We start from the raw sequence: 24,869 nt of genomic DNA on the forward strand, positions 1-24,869 counted from the left end.
ATCATTTTATCTGTGTTTGAGTCTCCTTATGAACTGATCTTTCATCCATCCAGATATATAACAATTTTGTGGTTTAATCTTGGAGATACTTTTACATACGAGTACATAACAGATTATATGTGAAGGCTTCCTGTTCTAAATATATTTATTTTTATTCCTGTACTCTGGAACTTTAAAAATTCCCATTGCCCACACTATAAAGGTAGAATATTCTACTAATTCACGGTTAACTCCAGTGAAATAGCATTGATAAGATCAAGTGTAGTTTGTTATATCTTTCTATAATTTATATTTTGCAAGCATTAGAAGAGCAGGTAATGTCTTGGAAGATGAAACTAATTACATCTGCAAGAAGAGGATGATATACTACTAATGAGAACTTTCTCCAAAAAGAAGGTTCAAATATGTAAACATGTATCTTTAATTTTACTGCAAAGCTTGTATCATTCTATATATTCTCAGTGGATAGCTCTGTCAGTGGTTTCATGGACTGAATAGAAGCCAGTTCATCTTGCAGTTTATTCAATACGTGATTTAAATCAAAGGAATTACCTATATTGAATGTCAGTATTTGATTAATAAATTCTGAGGCTGAAATTTAATGGCCTTTTATGGAATGACAGGAAACCATGAGGTGGAGTACCTATTGCCTTTCCAACTCACCCCGATTTAAGTGAGCTGTGGGGAACGTTAAGAGCAGCCATCTTGCCAGGAGACCAATTGAGGTCTTTGTAGCCAATTAATGGTTACAAAAGGATCTCATTCTCACCACTACTGTTATTCTATCAATGGCATTTAGGATGCAGTGGGGGGCTAATGTCACTTGCAGTGGCAACAGGTGTATCATTAGCTGGCTGTTGTGCAATGGAGGCTTCTATTCCAGCACCCTATGCCCAACAGAAGAACTTACTAATGACAAAAGCCAACCCATGGGTTGCCTCACTTGCCAGAACCTATCTGTCTGGCCCTGCAAGATTGACCCACTCACTTGGCTCCAAAGTCTCCATGATTTCTCATCATCCTGGACCACCTGCAATCCTAGCAGTGGCCATTGCCCTTGAGGACACTGGAGTGCTGCTGTCCTCCATCTGGATAACAGCTCTTGGAGCCAGGAATCCTTGTCATGAAGGCTCTGAGAATCTTGATGGCAAGCACATAAGTTCCTCATTGAGATTTCATCTGATCAGGGCTGCTACTGGCTCTGCAGTGGGCAGGGTTTAGCCCTGAGTGTGCTCCAGGATTTGGAAGTTAAGTTAAATAAAATCACCCTAGTCCAACTCTCTTATTAGAGAGAAATGATTGGTGGTGGTTTAACCAGAGGGCCACCACGTCTCAAGTAAGGGGAGAGGTTGAGAAGGAGGAAGCTTCATGGTAACATCAGCCAGTATGGGATTAACCCCACACTGTTAGTATCAAGGTATACAGCAAACTAGCCATCCAGCCAGCTGAGCTAACCTACTGGGTGTAAGCAAGAAACATTTTTGTTTCATTCTGTTTGTAACTTCCATGTAGCAGACCCTAACTAAAGGGGCTGAATTTATTTATATCTAGCTTTCTGTCAATTTTTGTCAAAATAAACCAATGATCTGATAATTACCCTTCAACACATTTGTTACTAAGGAACTCATCTTTCTGTTACTATTCTAAATACTAAGGTATGACTGATGCACTTTAACTTATAAATTAATATTGATTTTCAATACATAGGATGATAGTTCAACAGGCACCACTCCTGCAACATCAGTTTCATCTTCCCCACCAACCAGTAATGGATTTTTAACAGTCATACCAGAAAATCCAATAGATAAACAAACATCACCTGAGTTTGCCAGCATTATGGTGGATCAACTGAAACCGTACACCACCTATCTGTGTGAAGTGTCTGCCTTTACAAAAGAAGGAGAAGGCCAGACAGCAAGTACTCTGTTTCGAACACCAGAATGGCGTAAGTACCAAGAGAATATTTTATGATGATTCTAATGGATGTTATAGATATTGCATTCTTAATTTATGTATGTATTAAATTGTTTATGGGAACTGTTATATATTAAGCATCTGGGGAAACATGTGAGTGGACCTAAAAGATTATTGGGAAAATAAGGCAGTGGGACATGAGGAAACACTATATTAAAAGTTTGCTGATATTGACTCAAAAATGAGGAGCACTTCTTAGTTGAAGTACTGTGGACAATTTTGGTTGTCTCACACTCATATTTGAGTGAGACTATGAATGGTAGAGGAGAATTAGTTAGAGTGTGGGAGAGGGAGGCAACATGTGGGATATAAGGAAAGGAAGAGAAAGAGAGGTGAGAAAGGATATATGGATGGAAATGAAATGGCAGACAGGAAGTTTGACTCCAGACTATTTAAGTGATGCTCAGTGAATCATTTGCTCAGAAAAAGGCAAAATAATACTCAGGGCACAGGGGTGAGAGGCAGGTGATAGTTGTTTCTCTGAGGGCTGTGGTCCAACTATCTAAGTGATGGTTGGTGTGTGGAATGGGGAGTGTACTGATCAATGTGGAAGGGAGTGTTTGCTTGTCCAAGGAAATGGTTCCATGTGCAGTTTAGGGATTAATTCCATATAACTGTGCTGACTGATAGCGCACAATATGCCTGCTAACTGGGGGGGAATAGAATTTGAAATTGGGCTTTTTTTAATTCTATACTTTAATTGAGAGAAAATCAGTAATTGGGTAATGTGGATTTCCACTCGTGTTCAAAGTTTGGGAGAAGATTTGTAGCTCGGGTGCTCGTTGTTGTGGTTCTGTTGGCCGAGCTGGGAATTTGTGTTGCAGACGTTTCATCCCCTGTCTAGGTGACATCCTCAGTGCTTGGGAGCCTCCAGTGAAGCGTTTCTGTGAGCTTTCCTCCAGAATTTGTAGTGGTTTGTATCTGCCGCTTCCGGTTGTCAGTTCCAGCTGTCCGCTGCAGTGGCTGGTATATTGAAATGACAGCCAGACTACTGTGACCACTAGGACTCATAACAGCACACAAACCAACAGCCACTCTCAGACAACAACTCACCAGAACGAAGGACCCAATACCCAGCATGAGCAAAACCAATGTAGTGTACAAAATCCCATGCAAGGACTGCACAAAACACTACATCAGACAAACAGGAAAACAGCTAACGATCCGCATCCATGAACACCAACGAGCCACGAGACGACACGACCAGCTATCCTTAGTAGCCACACACTCAGATGACAAGCAACATGAATTCGACTGGGACAACGCTACTATTATAGGACAAGCCAAATAGAGAACAGCCAGGGAATTCCTACAGGCATGGCACTCATCCACAGATTCAATCAATAAGCACATCGACCTGGACCCAATCTACCGGCCACTGCAGCGGACAGCTGGAACTGACAACCGGAAGCGGCAGATACAAATCACTATAAATGCCGGAGGAAACATCACGGAAGCGTTTCACAGGAGGCTCCCAAGCAGTGAGGATGTCACCTAGACAGGGGACGAAACGTTTGCAACACCAATTCCCAGCTTGGCCAACAGCACCACAACATTTTCCACTGGTGTTCCACCATAGAGTCATAGAGATGTACAACATGGAAACAGACTCTTTGGTCCAACCCGTCCATGCCGACCAGATATCCAAACCCAATCTAGTCCCATCTGCCAGCACTCATATCCCTCCAAACACTTCCTATTCATATACTCATCCAAATGCCTCTTAAATGTTGCAATTGTACCAGCCTCCACCACATCCTCTGGCAGCTCATTCCATACACGTACCACCCTCTGCGTGAAAAAGTTGCCCCTTCGGTCTCTTTTATATCTTTTCCCTCTCACCCTAAACTTATGCCCTCTAGTTCTGGACTCCCCAACACCAGGGAAAAGACTGTCTATTTATCCTATCCATGCCCCTCATAATTTTGTAAACCTCTATAAGGTCACCCCTCAGCCTCCGACACTCCAGGGAAAACAGCCCCAGCCTGTTCAGCCTCTCCTTATAGTTCAAATCCTCCAACCCTGGCAACATCCTTGTAAATCTTTTCTGAACCCTTTCAAGTTTCACAACATCTTTCCGATAGGTAGGAGACCAGAATTGCATGCAATATTCCAACAGTGGCCTAACCAATGTGCTGTACAGCCGCAACATGACCTCCCAACTCCTGTACTCAATACTCTGACCAATAAATGAAAACATATCAAACGCCTTCTTCACTATCCTATCTACCTGCGACTCCACTTTCAAGGAGCTATGAACGTGCACTCCAAGGTCTCTTTATTCAGCAACATTCCCTAGGGCCTTACCATTAAGTGTAAAACTCCTGCTAAGATTTGCTTTCCCAAAATGCAGCACCTCGCATTTATCTGAATTAAATTCCATCTGCCACCTCTTGGCCCATTGGCCCATCTAGTCAAGATCCTGTTATAATCTGAGGTAACCCTCTTCGCTGTCCACTACACCTCCAATTTTGGTGTCATCTGCAAACGTACTAACTGTACCTCTTATGCTTGCATCCAAATCATTTATGTAAATAACAAAAAGTAGAGGGCCCAGCACCGATCCTTGTGGCACTCCACTGGTCACAGGCCTCCAGTCTGAAACACAACCCTCCACCATCACCCTCTGTCTTCTACCTTTCAGCCAGTTCTGTATCCAAATGGCTAGTTCTCCCTGTATTCCATGAGATCTAACCTTGCTAATCAGTCTCCCATGGGGAACCTTGTCGAACGCCTTACTGAAGTCCATATAGATCACATCTACTGCTCTGCCCTCATCAATCTTCTTTGTTACTTCTACACCATTTTACTTGGTAGGAGGAATTAAGATTTGTGAGCTCGTGGAACTGATTCCGTTTATGCCATCACTGATCACCTCCTTTTGTCACTCGCTGGCCACAACCTCCTGCCACAGCCTATCTCCCTTTTGTGTTTGCCCCTGATAAGAATAATCCCCAAGCCTGTGTCACATATAGACAGGCTGGTTAAAAAGGCATTTGGCAAGCTTGCCTTCATTGCTCATTCCTTTGAGTATAGGAGTTGAGAAGTCATATTGAGATTGCACAGGACATTGATGAGGCCTCTTCTGTAATACCATGTCCAGTTCTGGTCACCTAGTTATAAGGAATGAGTGGGTTTAAAAGAGATTTAAGAGGATGTTGCCAGTTATGGAAGGTTTGAGTTACAAAGAAAGTCTGGATAAGCTGGGACTTTTTTCACTGGAGAGGCAACCTCACAGAAGTTTCTAAAATAAGTGGGGTATAGATAGAGTTAATGGTAACTATCTTTTCCCGAGGATGGGGGATTTCAAGGCTAGGGGGAGCATTTTTAAGTTGAGAGGAGAGAGATTTAAAAAAGACGTGAAGTGAAGCTTTTTTACACAGAGGATGGTTCTCGTGTGGAATGAACCCTCGAGAGGAAGTGGTGGATGTGGGTACGGTTACAACATTTAAAAGACATTTGGATAAGCACCTGAATGGGAAAGGTTTGGAGGGATATGGGCCAAGAGCAGGCAGGTAAGATTAGTTTAATTTGGGATTATGATCAGCGTGGACTGGTTGAACTGAAGGGTCTGCTTCTGTGCTGTATGACTCTATGGCTCTATAACTGTGCTTTCAAAATCCAAACTGGCCCAATCTGTGGTCCTCCACCTATACCATAATATTTCTGCAGCAACCACATGCTCACCTTTGTTCATCTCGTCTTTCTCACCCTGGCAATTCCACTGATATATTTACTATCTCCACTCTTTTAGGTTCAAAGGATGCAACTATGAAAAATAAGAGTGGTATAGCTTTCCAGAGTTAGACTTGGCTGCTTCACAGAAAGCATGATCAAGTGTTCCCGATACCAGCGCTGTGCTTTACTCCAGGATCATCCTGAAATGCAAAGATAATCTCCATTTTTCTTTATCCCTGCAAATTGTCTTCTTAACCCCTCTCCTCTATCTCCTCCACACTCAGCTCGACATTAAGTACAAAGAAATCATGCACTTCTTTGTCAAAATCAAAATCAAGATCATGAACATCATGCTCAGATGCCTTTGCTACCTTTCTCCCTTTCACTAGCTCACCTGGCCAGACTTCATTAATGTTCTGCCCACCCTCCCTAATACTGAACTTGCATCATATCGAGTTTCTCTCCTTTCTCTCCACTCATTCCCTCTTTGAGCTCATCTTGTCCAATAGGCTCACCTCCTATTCTCTCAATCCTTCTCCCAGTCCTTAGCCACTGAACTGCTGATTGCCTATCTTAGCCTCTCTTCGTCCCCAGGTTAGCTGAGATTCAAGTGTTGCCCTGCCTCCTCAAAATCATCACTGCTGAACTCACTGTGACACTATTACTTTATTGTCAGACTGCTTATCTGGTATTGCTGGTTGAGCAAATATATTGGGAAGACTAAAGCTATTTTCAGTCTCCATTTCATTTCCACTTCCTATCTATCTGCTCCATCCCACTGTCTGGCAGATGTCTGAGGCAAAAATAAACTGTTTTCAGCCATGATGTAATATATATTGTGGCATCACTAAAACTGTCTATTTCTATCTCTGTAACATTCTTCAACTTCAATCCTTTGTCACCTTCAGACTTTTCTATCCTAAACACTCTGTTGATCTCACGTATTCTACCTTTTATATACTTGAACTCGGCCATAACTCTGAGGTTTTTGCATATTTATCTTTCATTACACTGTTCAACTTGTTCCCAGTTCAGCAAAGTCTTCAATTGAAAATTATCATCCTTGTTTTCAATTTTCTCCAGATTCTCATCTGTCCCCATCTCTAATTTCCTCCAGTTCCACAACCCTCCTATATACTTGCACTTCGCTAACTCTGACCTCATGAGCATCTCCAATTTTAATCTCTCAATCATCACTGTGCAAGTGTTTGGTTACCTAGGCTGTAAGGTATAAAATTTCTATGCCTCTATTGTCTCTTTTAAGACAGACGTTAAGCTTATTTCTTTAACTGAGCATTTCTTCATTTGAAATAATATCTCTAGTGTGGCCAGATGTCATATTTTGCTTCATAATGTCCCTGCAATGTATCATGAGTTGTTTTATTGGATGAAAGACGCTTCATAACAATAAGTTATTGTTAGAGGACAATCTATGGTCATGGCTGTGTGGGTCGAGAGGTAGGTTCAGTAAATCTATTGTTTTGGCATTGGGCATTGGGTTGTGGGAACTTTATTTCTTCCAGGATATGGGAGCAGTTATATTTTTTTCACATTTCTAACTTTATTTGTACCATCTGCTACTAACATGACCATTCTTTAAACTCAGATTGCTGCAACGCCTTCTGAAGGATGAAATTAGAAATTTAAGTAATATTTTACAGGCTTTAGCTGTTTATAGGTTTATTGGTTGATATCACATAATGGTAGGTGGGTGGCCACTTGTCAATAGGTCACATTGTGTTATCCTGACAGTTCAGGTAGTCCAGGAATGAAGTCACTTTCATTTCTGATGTGAGCACAATAGAGAAAATTCTTGATTACCTTGATTTCTGCCAAAACCCAAGAGACTACGAGAGATGGAATTTTGGGAATTCCCCTAAATGTGGGTGAGTATGTGGAAAATGTAACCTCAACATCTTTTCCTCCCACTCCAGCTCACCACTGGAATTTAAAGTCTAAGTGAGACAGATTGTTGATGTTTATGAGGTTCCTGACCCTCCAGATGGTGTTGTTATTTCTGTCCTGTCCAGTTGGAGGAACTTTGGGAATGCAATGTATAATGCTGTTTGTAAGGAGGAACATCTTTGCATTTTTGTATTAAAGATATTGTCCTTCCACCCAGCCCCAATATGTTACTGTTTAAATTGCTGTGTTGTTTTATGTATTAGTAAATTAACACAAACACATAAGAAATTATTAGTGTGTATATCTATTGGATTGCTACTGGTTGCTGAGATAAAGGTGTGAAATAACTGTTTGCAGTTCCAGAAGAACCACCTCAAAACCTAATTGTAAGTAAGATTACATCAAGATCATTCCGAATTAATTGGGATCCACCAGCAACAGTTACAGGAAGATTCTCTTACAGAGTTGAACTCAATGGCCTATTTGGTAAGTGGTGTGAACTTCAATGTAAATGGGAAATTCCATTATTATACACTTTGTACTGCTAAGTTACCTGGGAAACCTAATTTCCTGATCTGAGGAAAGGAAGACCTCATTTATGTTGCTTAAATATTCTGGTTAATTTCAGCTTGGCTGCATGTGCTCCCTTCCAGTTTTCCCTTTATCTTAATTTTCCCATGGTGGAAATTTTATTCTCTCCCTTTGTCCCAGGAGGGAACTTTTTGGCAGTGGGAGGAAGGACATAAAATTGGATGGGATGGTAGATGCAATATGCCTGTGGTGTACACACCCCAGTGGTATTTTACCAGTGTCATGCACAAACTCCAGACTTGGACTGATAGGTGGTAAGTAACATTCACAACACACAAGTGCCAAATAATGATCATTTCCAGCAAAAGAAACCCAACCCTGAGGAAGGGCCTATGCCCAAAACGTCGATTTTCCTACCCCTCGGATGCTGCCTGACCTGCTGTGCTTTTCCAGCACCACACTCTTGATGCTGATCTCCAGCATCTGCAATTCTCACTTTCTACTAGCAAAAGAAACCCAGTCTATGTTCGCTTGATATTTAAAATTATTACTATTGTTCAACCCCCCCCCCTCCCCCCACCAATATCAACATCCTTAGGATTAACAATGATCAGAAGCTGAACTAGACCAATCAGATAAATACTGTGACTACAAGTACTGGTCAGAGGCTAGGAATTAAGTAACAAATAATACACCTCCCGTCTCTGCAATGTCTGTCCAAAATCAACAAGGTACATATCAAGAGTGTCATGTTATGGAATACGCTCCTCTTACCTGAATGGTTGCAAACCTAACAATATAATAAAAAAGTTTGACACCATCTGGAACAAAGTAGCCCTCTTAATTGGCGCCCCATACACAACCTTCAAAATATACTCCTTGCATCATTGGGACATTGTAGAGCAGTGTGTACTATCAACAAGATGTGCAGTAACAACCCACCCACGATTCTTAAAACGTACCTTCCAAACCTGCAACATCTACCACTTGGAAAGGAAAGGGCAGTAGGTACAGGAGAACATCAATTTTTATAAATTCCATTGTAAGCTATATCACATCCTGACATTGAACCATAGCATTGTTCCTTCATTATCATGGAATCAAAATTGTGGAACTCCCTTCCTAATAGTGCTTTGGGTGTCCCTATACCCAAAGACTGCAATAGTCCAAGAATGCAGTTCACCATCAGCCTTTCAATGTCAAGTAAGGAAGGGCAATAAATGCTGGCCTACCCATGTCCTATGAATGAATCAAAAAACAGAGCATTACCCTCTTGGGCAATTGAAGCCCTTAAGTAGTTATTGTAATTTTATCAGTCTTTGTCTAACTCTTTCTTGGATACATTCAATGTCTCATCTTTCATTGCTGCTGGGAGAGGAGAATTCTAAAGACTAACCAGCTTTTAAGAGATTGTATTCTTCATCACCTCCATCTTAAATAGGACACTCCTTTATTTTGAGACTGCTGACTAGTTCTGGATTCTCCCATGAGAAGAGACAGCATTTACTGTCTCAGCATTTACTGTGTTAAGCCCTGTCAGAATTTTATGAGATTCAATAATATCTCTTTCTTCCAAACTCCAGTGCTAACGTGCTCAACCTTTCCTCATAAAACAACCCTTTCATTTGGAAATCAGACCAGTGGACCGTCTGAGTTGAGTCTAGATTAGAGTGGTGCTGGAAAAGCAGGAAAAAACAGTGCATGACCCTCTTGGGCAATTGAAGCCTTTAAGTTCTTCATTCCTGATGAAGGGTTCTTGCCCGAAACGCTGATTTTCCTGCTCCTGGGATGCTGCCTGACCTGCTGTGCTTTTCCAGCACCACTCTAATCTAGACTTTGATCTCCAGCATCTGTAGTCCTCACTTTTGTCTCTGAGTTGAATCCAATGTAAACATATCCCTCCTTAAGTATGAACACTGTACGTTGTGCACGAAGTGACTCAAACCAATACCTTGTGCATTTTTGGCAGGATTTCCCTATTTTACACTTCTTCCCTTTTGCAGTAAAGGCCAACATCACAGTTGCTTTTGTAATTATTTATTATGACTGACTGCTAACTACTGAAAGCAACACCCAGATCCATCTGTGCCAGAGCATTCTGCATTCTCTCCCTCGTTAAGTAATATCCTGTTTTCCTATTCTTTAGCTACAAAATGGCTTCACTTGGCCTTAGGGACAGGCCCTGTGTGCTAACCTTGCAAAGTCTAGTAAAATGCCAGCAGTGGCAAGAAGGTAGCTGGTTTGCCACCACCTCTACACAATATTTGCATTTCCCTGTCTCCCAGTTCACACTCTGAGGTACTTAGCAAATTCACTCGCAAGCACACATGCTGTGAAAAAAGTGATAATTTTGGCATTGATCATATTTATTTTAAAAATGGTTAGTTATTGAGGGTAAATATATTTATGTGTTTTCAAATTTAGGGAAGATATTGCAAAACAGCACCAGAGGACAGATGTTCTTTTTTATGAACCTGCTGCCATTTACAAAATATGAAGTGTTTGTAACTGCTGAGACAATGGTTGGACTTGGACCAAAAACCAGTGTTGAAATCACTACGTCATCAGAAGGTAACTTTAAAGGATGTAGTGGAAAATTGTTGCACATCATTGAAATAGTAGCATGCATCTTGTAACTGGTAGGTTTTTGATTATTTTCATTTTATTTTGCATTTCTGGTGAGTCAATGAAATGGAAACTTCGCTGACTGCGATAATAATGGTCCTATGTAAGAGAGATCATGTTAAACATTGAGACAGAAGGACAGCGTGTGGTTAATGAGGTCTTTCTATTTGCTGCTGCTGAATTTTATTAACTGCCACAGTAAAGTACATCCCAAAATGCTCCTCGAATGACACACAAATTGTTGAATTGTAGCTAAAGTCAGAAAAAGCAGGGAAACAGAAGAAAAGAAAGATATGCTAATTATAATTTTGTTCAAAGTAAGACTGACTGGAGGTTATTTTGGTAATAAAATAAAAGTAATGGCTGTTGTGTGAATCAGACACATCTTCTTGTGAGTGTGATTTTAACACACAATTTTGGTCCCAGTTGAAACTGATAACTTGAAGTTGCCCGTGGAGTGTTAAATCAGACACCTGCAAGTTTAAAACTCAAATCCTAATTAAACATTATTTTCATGAAGCAGAATCGTTGAGCTACTGTCACATTCACTGTCCCAAAGATGTGACATGTGCTGGTTGACACACCGCGTGATGTTTCAGCATGACTCAGGGACTATCTAAGAGTGTAATCTCAGACACTACACCAGACATCTTGATGGAGAAGGGTGAAAAGGTGTTCAACAACCCAACCGGAATGATATCTAACTCGTTCTCCTGGCCCTTTCACCCTTCTCTCCTGCATTAATGGATGGCCTCATCTTTCCTTCCTTATACACCTGAACACTAAGGCAAATGTCCAGCACCAAGTTGGTGACCAAATGTTTCCTTGCTTTTGGTGACTCCTAGAAAACTCTCCAATAAGAGAGTAGCACAGCATCTACTAATTTTAGATGAAGCCCTCAGAGTTCCCAGAATTAATGTTGAAGGCTGGTAAAGTCTGACAAAGTATGTCAGAAAGTCTTCCAATCTAGCAGCATGTGGATAGTAAAAGGTGATTTTCATTTAAGTAGTGCTGAAAATTCTCAGTGTAGTATTTTCCTGGATGATCATTTCTGATACCCTTTAGTAATTGTCACTCCTACCGTTTTGAGTAAGGTTTATTTAAGGTAATTTGCTTTCACAAATCGTCCTTTGTCTTTTCTTTGTTTTGGTAATGATTAGTGGTAGAGGATACACTACCAGAGTGTCTACAGAAGAGACACTTTTGAGTAAAGGAGAAGACATTATAGCAGTAAGTGGAAATACATTTCATGAGGCATATTATTAAGACCTTAGGGAACTGATGCAGATGAATTTACTCCCTTCGAAAGGTAGAAGATAAAAGCTAGTAGAACTCGGTTCCACCCACAGACTTTGTGGGCTATTAGTAGAATGGGTGAGACCAATGTAATGTGAGCAATTTAATACCTTATACAACATCTCCCCTCAAGCTTTATTTGCACATTAATGAACCAATTATAGACCATGTATACAAGTCTACTATATTTACTATTACTGGATCTCCTCCCAAGTCTCTGATTTCACAAATGTAGATGGTCTGGATGTTTCACTTTTCACAGACTGAACTTTCTATGGATTTGGCAGAATGCTAGATCTTTCACTTGAGGGCTGTTGATCTTGGTCTGATCTGTGGATTATTTCGCTGCTGAAGGATCTATTATCTCTCAGATATCCTTTGCAGAGAAAATTACGTTGCTGTTGGTCTTCTACCTTATCTGAAGGACCTTCATCTGAATTTCATTTGCAGAGGAACCTTTCTCCGCTACTCACAAAATTATCATCACCAAATGGTAACATTATTTGGCTAACCCTTAACCTCATGAATGTTCACCCCTTTTAAATCCAGAACTTCTGGATCAGGCAGTATATTCCTCATTGAAACGGCTACTCTCTTTTTTTACAGTATGCTGAATGCTTAAACCAGGCAATTTATTCTTTTTAGCCATATTGTGGGCATTGGTTTTATTTCTATGAGGTCAGATGCAATTCCTCTTCGATTTATAATGAAATGATGTGGAAGTGCCAGTGTTGGACTGGGGTGTACAAAGTTAAAAATCACACAACACCACGTTATAGTCCAACAGGTTTATTTGGAAGTACAAGCTTTTGGAGCACTGCTCCTTCGTCAGATAGCTTCATCAATGCTCTGAAAGCTTGTACTTCCAAATAAACCTGTTGATTTATAATGAAGACATCTGCAGTCGGCCTTTGTGGTTAGTTGATTGTGGAAGTAGACTTCTATATGCTCTCAGTTTTGTTGTTGAAAGATTACTGTTCACAAAGCACAAACTCTGTCACCGGCATTGAGTGTTCTGTTGTATCAGTCTGTTCTTCAAACTATTCCATCATCAGAACAACATCAGTGAAATATCCTTGAATACGGTCAGGTGTGTTTTGCTGCTCACATTTGCTATCATTTCATGCTTCGCCTTGAAGGCTTTGCACTGTTTTAGCTTTTGATCTGCCTTCAGTGATGACAGGAATGTTTTCCAGTCTTGACTGTTGTATGTACATCTTGTCTTTATATGAGGCACAGAAAGTGTGTGAATAGCTGAAGGAGTGGAGGAAGAGCCTGGTGGAAAGGGAGGCATGAGAAATTGCCAATGTGTGGCAAAATTCCAGAGGGCCAGGAACCTGATAGAAACAAAATGGACACTAAGCCTGACAATATGTACAGGCCATCCTCCCAACTGTGTTCCAATTGGGGACTTAGTCCCAACATAATCTCCCTTCTGCCATGTTTTCCCACTCATCCCCAGAAGAAGAGAGAATTTGGGGGTTACGTGTAAGGTCTGAAGGTGTTAAAATCATTATTAAGCTATGAATGCAAATTGTCCAGCAGAAAAATAAACTCCTGTTCTCTAAGGTACAAAACATTGCATGGAACTTTCTGTTTACTTTACTGTGCTTCCTCTTGCTTTGTTCCAAAGATTTGTTAATCAGAAATGGCTTCCAATTTTGCTAAAGGATCCAGGTCTAAAACCACAAAATGATTTTGTTTAAAATGTTAATTGATAGTCAAGTGTGAACCCAACTGCAATTTTTTTATGGTGCTACTTTACACCTCTTTTGTTATTAATCTGCATCAAATGCATAAGGAACATTTCAAAAATAATGTTCAAAATTTGTTACAGGATTTTAAAAAATCTATTAAAGTAAAAATATAAACATTATTGATCTGCTACCATTAGATGGCAGTCATTGACAGAGTTGCTACCCTATCCACAAGAGTATCTCAGTCCTAATTAAGAGAAAAAAACTAAGTGCTGTTTTCTGATTACTTCTTACAGGAAGTGTAATTCAAATGTTTTGTTTCTTTGGATGTTAAATCAGTTGATGGGTGCCATCCGACTTGATCTTTAGTTTGTCAGTATTTTGGAAACTTGGATTTAAATATACTAACTTTATCTGAAGCTTTCAGAATTTCCCAAATACTGACAGAATACCCCCCCAACCTGCCATCTTAAATTCCTATCGTGGCTTAGTTCTCAGTTCAAGACAAAAACAGAAATTGCTGGAGAAATTCAGCAGCATCTGTGGGAAGAAAGCAGAGTTAACATTTTCAGTCTGGTGACTCTTCGTCAGAACACATGCCTCAGTTCCCTGACTTAATGTTTGAAGAAAATGAAGAGGGGGATTTTTAACATGGATGGTGCATGTGTTTAGGCACAGATGGAAGCTAAATCATGGAAAGGCTTGAGTTGTCTGTGAGCTTCAACCCATCGACTTCTGTATTTTAGTCCAACACACAAAGGTGTGTGCAGGCAAGCTCCTAAGGGAGAAGTGAGTAATTAATTTCAATTTGTTAATCATTCAGTAAGTGTGATATTAGCACACTTTTTGGTCATATAAAGGGTGGATTCAAGATTTCTCAGGCTATGGGAATCACTGGTAAGAGCAAGGTGAGAATACAGTGGCAGTTTAGAGAACTGAATATGTAACAAACCAAAAAAAATTACTCCTTAAAATTGGCAAATTTTCTGAAGAGTCACAATCTGACACATAAGGGTCAGCTCAGCACTTCTTCAGAAATATGGAACTGTACTTCCATTCTGGCAGTTCTCTTTCGAGCAGAACTATAAAAGGGAATCAAACCAAGTCCCCCTTTCAAAGCAGCCAATTGCTGTATTCCGAAATTTAAAGATTCTGACATCAACTTTGACAGCTGCTGTCAAATCACAAGTACATAAAGGAAACTGTGATTAGGGTGCTGGGAGGGTAGAGTGCCAGGTAAGAAGAATGTCAGCTGAGATGTATACCACCTGTGAACAGATTAGAATGCCAGATAAGTAGAGGGAAGAGTGCTAGGTTAGTAGTATGTTAGCTGAGTAGTATTTCAGGTGAGTAGATACTAGCTGGATATGGTGTCAGCTAGGGAGGGGGTATGCACCAGGGTTATGATATCAGACAGATAGAGGAATTGTTTGCTAGGTGACAGGTGCCAGCTGGATAGGGTGTCAGAAGGGAGTGGGTAGGGTGCCAGGGGTAGGATGCCAGATGAGTGAAAAGTGGAGTGCCAAGTAGTTAAGGTGCCAGCTGTGTAAGGGGTAGGCTGCCAGCTGGTTAGGATACAGAGTGGTTAGGGTACTAGTGTGACAGCCTGTGGGCCATATATGGACTCTTGTGAGTTGCACGTCTCTGCGGATCCCCTCTTTCTTTTGGAGCTACCGATCTATTATCAGCAGACTGATGGCTCTTCCAATTCATGATGCTCAGCCTGTCCTCACTACATATGGTGATTCTGTTGTTGTGGTTATCAACTTAGTCCTCAGCTGAGGTCCATAGAAACACAGTGTATGTGACAATGTATCAGATAGATCAGAGATCCAAAATGTACATCAGAACTGTAAAACTCCAGGGTGTGTAAAGTAATTTGTCAGCATGAACGTTGTGAATAAATCCTTTCATGTAAGCAAGTGCAACCAGCTGTGAGTACTGAGTGCTTACTGACATAGTTCCCTGTTTTGAGGAGATCCCCCTTTAAGTTTTATTAAGCATCACTTGCTTCTCACTTTTCTTTCACTGGCAAATTTCAGGACACATAGGATAAAATTAAATTTCATATTAAAATGGCTGTAATTAAGTGACTAACCTATTGAAATTGTAGCTCATCTCTCTTGAGGAGATCGCTCAAAATTTACCAAAACCACTGTGGTTTAGTGAGGAAACTGGTCAGTTGACACATTTGTGTTTCTTTAGGATTTCACCTAAATCTGTGGTCACCAATGTTACAACGTTCTTGTCAGTATGGCTTGAACATCCATAGATTCATTATTACAATGCACATTCAGCAAAATTACCTGGTATTGTGATAGAGCAATCTTTGGCTCAAAGAATAGAAATTACTTTGCTGTCCATCCTTTGTCATTTCTCACCTGCAACTGTTCTCTTCTGACTGTTGTTGGGACGTGCTTACTAATAGCCATTCACTATTGCATTATAGTGATCATTTTTAAAAACTGATCTGGGATAGTAAAGGTCAGGGAATTCAAAGATTATGAACACCAGAGCAGATTCTGTTTCCAACCCATACTGAAAGTAGGCAAGCAGGAGGCTGGAAGAACTCAGCAAGCCAGGCATCAATAGGAGGTGGAGAAGTCAATGTTTCAGGTATCACCCTTCCTCAGGAATGGAGGTAGGGATAGGGGAAGCTACAAATAAACAGACGTGTCGGGGAGGGTATGGGTGGGAAGAGGGGTGGAATAGTGAGGTAGTAGTTGGTGAACACAGGTAGTGAGGCTGGCCTGGTTGGTCAATGGGAGGAATTAATCCAGTTGGTAGCTGTCTCTCGTTTGTCTACTTTAGATTCCAGCATCTGCAGTTTTTTGTCTCTCCATCCAGGTCATACCCACCTATCACACTGTTCACTGATCACTACCTCACCATTCTGCTCCCCTCCCAACCCAATACACTTCCCCGTAGGTGTTCAAAGTTTGGGAGAAGATTTGTAGCTCGGGTGCTCGTTGTTGTGGTTCTGTTCGCCGAGCTGGGAATTTGTCTTGCAAACGTTTCGTCCCCTGTCTAGCTGACATCCTCAGTGCTTGGGAGCCTCCTGTGAAGCGCTTCTGTGCTGTTTCCTCCGGCATTTATAGTGGCCTGTCTCTGCCGCTTCCGGTTGTCAGTTCGAGCTGTCTGCTGTAGTGGCCGGTATATTGGGTCCAGGTCGATGTGTTTGTTGATAGAGTCTGTGGATGAGTGCCATGCCTCTAGGAATTCCCTGGCGGTTCTCTGTTTGGCTTGCCCTATAATGGTAGTGTTGTCCCAGTCGAATGTAGCAAAACTAATGTAGTGTACAAAATCCCATGCAAGGACTGCACAAAACACTACATAGGACAAACAGGAAGACAGCTAATGATCCGTATACACGAACACCAACTAGCCACGAAATGACACGACCAGCTATCCTTAGTAGCCACACACACAGACGACAAACAACATGAATTCGACTGGGACAACACTACCATTATAGGGCAAGCCAAACAGAGAATAGTCAGGGAATTCCTAGAGGCATGGCATTCATCCACAGACTCTATCAACAAACACATCGACCTGGACCCAATATACCGGCCACTACAGCAGACAGCTCGAACTGACAACCGGAAGCGGCAGAGACAGGCCACTATAAATGCCGGAGGAAACAGCACAGAAGCGCTTCACAGGAGGCTCCCAAGCACTGAGGATGTCACCTAGACAGGGGACGAAACGTTTGCAAGACAAATTCCCAGCTCGGCGAACAGAACCACAACACTTCCCACCTCTCTTCATCTGTAGCTTCCACTCCCCCCACCTCCATTCCTAAAGAAGGGTTATACCCGAAACTGTCCCACCTCCTGATGCAGCCTGGCTTGCTGTGTTCTTCAAGCCTCCTGCTTGTCTACTATGGATTCCAGCATCTGCAGTTTTTTTGCCTCCATCTCATATTGGAGCATACACATTCCAACACCTTCAGCAAAATATTTACCTCTCTAACTCATGTGGACTCAGCTCAATTACATTATTGAGATCAATTAATTGATTGCACACTGAGTATTCAAGTCCAAACTCAAGCTGTATGGCTTATTATTCAAAAATTGTGTTTTTTTTTCTACTGTAGTATTGGTGAACCATGGCATTCTGTTTTTCATATTTATTGTCACCTTTTACATTTGCTGTATTATACATAATTTGCAACTTGATGGGTGGACAAGTGACCTGTTCCTGATTTGCCAGTGATGCTTTTGATCTGTTTTACAATAGATGCCTACTCACATTTTAATTTACCTTCAAAGTCTAAAATGTTGGTTGAGAATTGGGCATTCAGATGCTGATCCTTCCTCTCCATTAAAGCTTCATTTCCTGTAGCTTAATCAAAATTATTTTCGATTATTTGAACTACAATGTGAGAACTTTAGTGCAGGACAGGAAAATCATAATGTGAAATGGATTTGTAAAATTACTTGTAATGGCAATTATGGCTCAAATCCTAATCTGTGATTTATCTCTGTACCCTATTAAAGTATTGAATCTACAAAATAGAAACATGATTACATTTGAACTATTCATTGTTTTAGTTCCAGGAGAAGTATTTGATTTTAAAGCAACAAAGGTTGAAGCTAAATCTGCAAGATTGGAATGGGGAAAGCCTCGTCAACCAAATGGAATTATTATTCAATATCAAATCACTGTCTTTCTAAAGGAGTCTCAGATATCTGTACAAAATATAATCTTGACAGAAAACCATCAGGTATGCTGTTTATTTTTTTTTCCTGGATGTTATAAACTTAAACAACATATACAGTTAATTTATATTTCTTTTTTAGTTAAGTTTCACACTGTAGACGTGTTCCCTCATGTGGGGTTTGATGTTTAATCATCTTTCCCTTTATCTTCATTTGGATGTAGGAAACCAACTATGGATTAATTCTTATGTAAAAGCATTGCTCTTAAGGGCAAGTCATGACTGACAAATTCGAATGAGTTCTTTGATGAGGTAACACAGGCAGTGGATGGGTGTAGTGCTCTGGATGTTGTATATTTGGACTTTCAGAAGCCACTTGATATGGTGCCACATGGTAGGTTGGTTAGAAAATTACAAAATGTTAGGGATTGATGGTCATTGGCAGTATAGATTAGAAGTTGGCTAAAAGAGCGTGGGTATAGATGGGCAGTTTCTGAGACTGGAGACGAGTTGAAGGTGGTGTTCTGAAGGAATCGGTGTTAGGACCCCTTGCGTTTTCTGATTTATATAAATTATTTGAAGATGAGTGTTGAGGGGTAAATCTCTTCAGAGAGGCATCAAATTCAGAGAGACATTGACAAGTTGGCCAAATGGGCAGACACCTGGCAGATGATTTTCAATGCAGAGAAATGCAAAGTAATGCATTTTGGTAGAAAAAGCATGGAGAGGCTCACTGATTCAACCTTGAGGGGAGTATAGGGGCAGAGGGACTTGGGTTTCATGGGCTACTTCTCTGAAGGTGGCCAAGCAAGTTGAAACAGTTATTAAAAAGGCTGATAGGACCCTTGAATTTATAAATAGAGGCATAGAGTATAAAAGCAAGGAAGTGATGCTATAAATCTACAAATCATTGGTCAGTCCAAATTTGGAGAATTGTTTTCAGTTCTGGGTATATTATTTAAGTAACGATGTTAAGCCCTTAGAAAGAATGCAAAAAGGTGATTTACCAAAATGATACCAGGAATGAGGGTTTTGAGATACAGGAAAGATGAGAGAAATTGGGCATATTGCCTTGGGGGAAAGAAGATTAAAAGGTGACCTTGTTGAGTTTGATTTTTGTTGTCATAGGTACCAAGATACAGTGAAAAGTATTTTGTGTGCTATATGGGCAGATCATACTATATAAAATGCATCAGGGTAGCAGAACAGAGTGAAAAATATAGTGTTACCATCACAGACAAGATGCAAGAGATATATCAGTATTAATATTTGAGAGGTCTGTTCAAAAGTCTAATAACAGCGGGGAGGAAGCTGTTCTTGAATCCATTTGTACATGTTTTCAAAGTTTTAGATCTTCTGCCTGACGGAAGAGGACGGAAGAGAGTATAACCAAGGTGGCGGGGTCTTTAATTATGTTGGTTGTTTTCCTGAGGCAGTGAGAAGTATGAATAGAGTCAATGGATGGGAGGCTGGTTTGCATCATGGACTGGGCTGTGTTCATGACTCTAGTTTCTTGCGATCTTAGGAACAGCAGTTGCCATGCCACACTGTGATGCATTTAGATAGGATACTTTCTAGGGTACATCTATAACAATTGGTAAAAGACCTTGTGGACATGCTGAATTTCCTTAGCCTCAAAAAAAGTAGAGACGTTATTGTGCTTTATTGACCATTCCATTGACATGGGTGGGCCAAAACAGATTATTGCGATTGTAAACAATTTTGACAGCATAAAGAAGGATGTTCTATTTCCACTAGGTGGTATGTCAGTAACTCGGGCTCACAACTTCAGGATTGTCAGCAAGAGATTTCGGTGTGAGACAGGAGAAACTTCTCTTCTCAGAGAGTTGTTAGGATTTGGAATGTGCTGCCATGGAGAGTGGTGAAGGTTCTTTCAAAGGAGATTTCTAAAGAGATATGGATATATATTTGAAAGTGATGAATTTAGAGGACTATGGAGATGGGGCTGGTGAATGGGACTAACTGGGTAGCTCTATTTGATGCACTCACCATGCGCGATGGATTGTGTCCTTTTCGAGTTTTAACGTCGCTCGTCGACACATGAATACCCCTATCCAGCGAAACCACAGCCGGATGATGTTAAGGGAAATGACAAAAAACAATGTTGAATCAGAACTCAGTAAGGGGAGGGATGAGCTGGGTTAATCAACCATTAAACAGTGTTTACCAGTCATCACCTGCTGTGTTGAGCGTGCACTTTATTTATTATACCTATTACCCACCACCAATTATTTATGTGAGCTAAAATCTACCAAACTTTATTACTAAAAAACATTTTAAAAGATTTAAAAATTAAAATACCTAAAATTGATTAAAACAACAAACACTACTTAAAATTCTATGGTTAAAATAATTTCTAAAAAGTTATTAAATGATGTCGTAAGGAGAACTTATGAGTCCATAAAAATCCGCAGCAGTTCAAGGCTTAGAGATAAAACAAGGGCTGTAATGTTCTGGGAGAAAGATTTAAATTTCAAAATCCCGAGGCTTTTCATGAGCTCATTATTCTTTTCCAGCCATTTTCCTCGGGCACCCATTACAAAACCATGGAAGGATACGTTTCCTCTTCCCGTGAGATCCATTATCTCATCCTTTAAATGTTGGTATTTACTTGTCTTCTCTTCCCATGCTGCTTCCAAGGAGTTAATTTGAAGGTCTGTCCTTATTGTCACATCTACAACAACTATTTGCTGGTCTTTCTTAAAAATTAAGTCAGGGATCCATAATTTCCCAGCCATATCCTTAATCCTCGGTTCTATAAAAATTGTCCGCCCATTCTTCCTAACAAATTTAGTTAATTCTTCTGCCACCCTATTGTGTCTTTTTATTTGCATATTCTTAACATAGGGACACCATCCAGAGATATGAGCCAACGTCTCTGAGGTTGCATTACACCTTCTGCAGGATTTACCATTAAAAGGCCTTCCATACGACAAGGATACCCTTGTCGGAAATAGATTAGTCCTCAATAAGATCGAATTAATTACTTTAGATATTTTCATAAATTGATCCTTCTTCAACCAGTTGTTCGAAATACTATCGTTTTTGTCGTAATGAGCGCCAGCTCCTTGACATGGGAGGGCTATCCATCTATCGACTTCCGTTAATCTCCAGTTGCCATAATTAGTGTTAATAAACTCTTCCAATTCCTCATCACTACCCTCTCCGATAGTACCGTTTTCTCCCAATTGTCGATTAATGTTCGGGTTCCAAATCAATTCCAGCCTTTTTAATTTGCTCAATTTCCGCATCTTCTTGGCTACACTTTCACCCTCAAAATGAAACGAGGCATGCAAAATTTCATCTGAGGATCTGTGGAGCGTCCCGAATTTTCTCATAATTGAAATTGGGATGAAGGTCGCCAATCTATTTGAAGCAAGGCCACCATCACGATATCTAGCATATAAAACGCCATCCGTGATCGACTGCGGAAGATGTAATATTTCTTTTGCAGCGTTCTTAATTATATTATCTAATTTGTTAAGATAATTTATAGAGGATTCTGATAAAATTAAATAATAATACAATCTAGGTATAAAATAGGTTTTTAAAAGCTCTAATTTTTGTACCGGTTTTATGGGAGATGATTTTAAATTACTAATCCAATTTTCTAACTGATCTTCCCAGTCTGATTGGCTGACGCCAATCCACGGGTCTATTTTAGCACCTAAATATTTATCTGTTTGACCTGGTTCTATAAATTGAATATTCCCGTCATTGAATTTCCAATTTGCTGTATCGTTATTGATAATTGTCTTATTTTTAACAGTAAAGTAAAACCCTTTAGTCTTAACATTTACCTCCATTCCCGTATTACTACAGAATCTTTCTACTAGTTTTAAATTGTATTTCATTCCCTCATATGAATTGCTAACTAACGCTATGTCATCTGCAAATGCTAAAGTAGCACAGTGACAGCTTTTCCCATCTGATCCTAAAACTATTCCTTTTTGCCTTTCTTCAATGGTCGCGATAAGAGGATCCATTACTATATTAAAAAGAATTGGTGACAAAGCATCCCCTTGCTTGACCCCTCTTAAAATTCTAATTCTTTCTGTTCTACAATTAAAACCCTCGATCTGTGTAAAATTATTCTCATATAAGTTATTCTCATATTAGTTCTCATATAATTTAATAAATGAAACCGGGAGATGGAGTCTCCTAAGGGCTGTTAAAATTAATTTATGACCTACCATGTCGAATGCCTTGGCAAGGTCTACAAAGACCACTGCTAGATCTTTCTTTCTCTTTTTAGATCCCTTAATAATATTTTCTAAAATTTTAATATTTTCCTCGCATCCCTGAACGCCGGTCATAAACCTTTTTGCCTCTTATTAAGACTTATCACTTTATTTACCCTACCCGCCATTATTTTGGTAAATAACCTTAGCATAATTGGTCCAATTGTTATTGGCCTCCAGTTATTTATATCTTTTAATTCCTCCTCATCATTGACTTTGGGGTTCAATACGGTCCGACTCAATTTCATCTCATCTGGGATTTTACCAGTTTTAATCCAAATCGTATAGAGTCTAGGTAACAGTGTGTTATCTTTATTAAAAATCTTAATTATATCTTTTAATGTCATCCTGTCCGGCCCAGCAGCGGTATCGACGTCCATCGCCTTAATAGCCTGATTGACGTTGTCTACCGTCACCAGACCCTACAGGACAACATTATCAGATTCCTCAGCTCTCTTTTCATATTTAGCAAATCCTCTAAAATTGTTTTTCTCATTAACCCTAGAGAGTCTTATTTTATAATACTCTTCTAAATCTTCCTTACTAAGGGGACATTTAGATTTCGATGGAGCCCCCATTAGGGTTCTTGCCAAAAGCTGCCTATTCTTTTTATAAAGGATTTGCATTTCCTTAAACTTTCCTTTTTTCCTACTGTACCTTCTTTTAGCATTATTCTCTTTTCCTCTCTTTCTTCGCCCACTACCTTTCGATTTTACTCCTACTTCTTTATTCCTTTTCTTAGATGTTACCCCTTCTTTATCCTTTCCTATTTTCACCATAATTCGAGCCACAATCGACGCAGTGAGTCAATCGCCTCCTCTGAACTGTAACTTTCTATGATTCTATAGCCCAAGAACTCATTAGGCCTAATTGAAATAATAACCAGAAGGGGTGGCAGGTTAGAGCAGTCATAGAATACCTTGGCAACAATTCCTTGAAATTGGAATTTCAAATTAAACTTGAGATATGATTACAATATGAATATTCAACAAATTATTTAATAGAAAAATAGTTTGAATGGTAAGCTAGGAAAGTTGGACTGGATAGGAGGGTTAGAAAGGAGAACATTGGAAAAAAGCTGTATTGATTTACAAATTCAGTATTCTGTGCATTCCTTCTTGATCAAGTCAAGCTGATATCTTAAACAATCTGAATGTCCGGCTATTATACAGTCAAAATTATACTGCTCAATAAATATGACCTGGGGGGTCGGGGGGGGAGGTGTGTAAGGAGTGGAAGTTAATGGAGGGTGAATTCTAACAAAGACTTGTAGTAACCTTAATTGGATGTTCATGTCTTTTGCATGTTTACTTCTTCAGCTACTCTTTAAAGGCAAACGGAGCCTACATTTATTGAAGTAAGGGCAAATACCAACATTAAGCTGCCTTATCTCCCAGCATGTGCATATACAGAGCACCATTTGTAACTCTTTTGTTCCATTCAGCTTCATTTTGCTTATCATGGTAAAAGTAAATAGTGAATATGCCAGACAATATTCTATTCCAGAAAGCCAGACAGTGATGGATAGGACTACAATTGTTCAGAACAAAAGCCCAAATATTTGTTTTGAACCCTAGTTGGATTGAAAGTGACTCATTTACCTTTAAATGTTCTTCTGCGCTAGAAATTCTTGGACAAGGGGCCTCCTGTAACTAATCTGTCCAGGAATCCAAATATCTAAGGACAAGTAAAAATCAGCATAGAAACTGCACCCCTTCTGCAGTATTCAGTGTGCCATGTTCTGTATCTCGAAGCTCCAGTAATACAACCAGCCACTTTGACAGCTTCAGTGAAATGGTAAATATGTAGGATGTCTCACAAAGAAACAGGATAGTGCCAGCAGACACCTTGAAGAGAGAAGGAATCACATATAGGCACCCCAGAAATCTCTTCTCAATCACTCCAGACATATCAGGATCCCCTCCACCTCTACCCTATCTAAATCCCAACCCTGTAATGAATGAGGGTGAGCCTGTAACTGGAGAAGCCACTATAAATACATCTGTGTGCTCTCACCACAGACGCTCCCATATTCAATTGCCCAAATATTCCAGGCTAATAGGCTCCAGTATTGAGGAGGCTCCACCACTACAGCTACAGATCCAGGGACTCCACCCTAGACTTGTAGTCAGGCAAAGGGAAAACATATTTTCTGAGGGAACATAGATGGCTTCTATAAATAAATATGCTGTTTAAATCATCATGTGCTTGATCAACTATCATTTTAGCTGGCTACAT

At 40.1% G+C, this 24,869-nt stretch overlaps 1 protein-coding gene across 1 annotated transcript in view; it reads left to right on the forward strand.

Moving 5' to 3' along the window:
- The window catches only part of ptprq (protein tyrosine phosphatase receptor type Q), a 180,569-nt gene that overhangs the window by 40,996 nt on the left and 114,704 nt on the right, over nt 1–24,869 (forward strand). Inside the window, exons 15-18 of the mRNA XM_072551604.1 lie at nt 1,708–1,945; nt 7,915–8,043; nt 10,513–10,659; nt 18,263–18,435. Of these exons, the coding sequence (XP_072407705.1) occupies nt 1,708–1,945; nt 7,915–8,043; nt 10,513–10,659; nt 18,263–18,435 (687 nt within the window). The remainder of the gene's footprint in view (nt 1–1,707; nt 1,946–7,914; nt 8,044–10,512; nt 10,660–18,262; nt 18,436–24,869) is intronic.

The sequence above is a fragment of the Chiloscyllium punctatum genome, chromosome 32, assembly GCF_047496795.1.
Source record: "Chiloscyllium punctatum isolate Juve2018m chromosome 32, sChiPun1.3, whole genome shotgun sequence".
NCBI classification, from domain to species: Eukaryota; Metazoa; Chordata; class Chondrichthyes; order Orectolobiformes; family Hemiscylliidae; genus Chiloscyllium; species Chiloscyllium punctatum.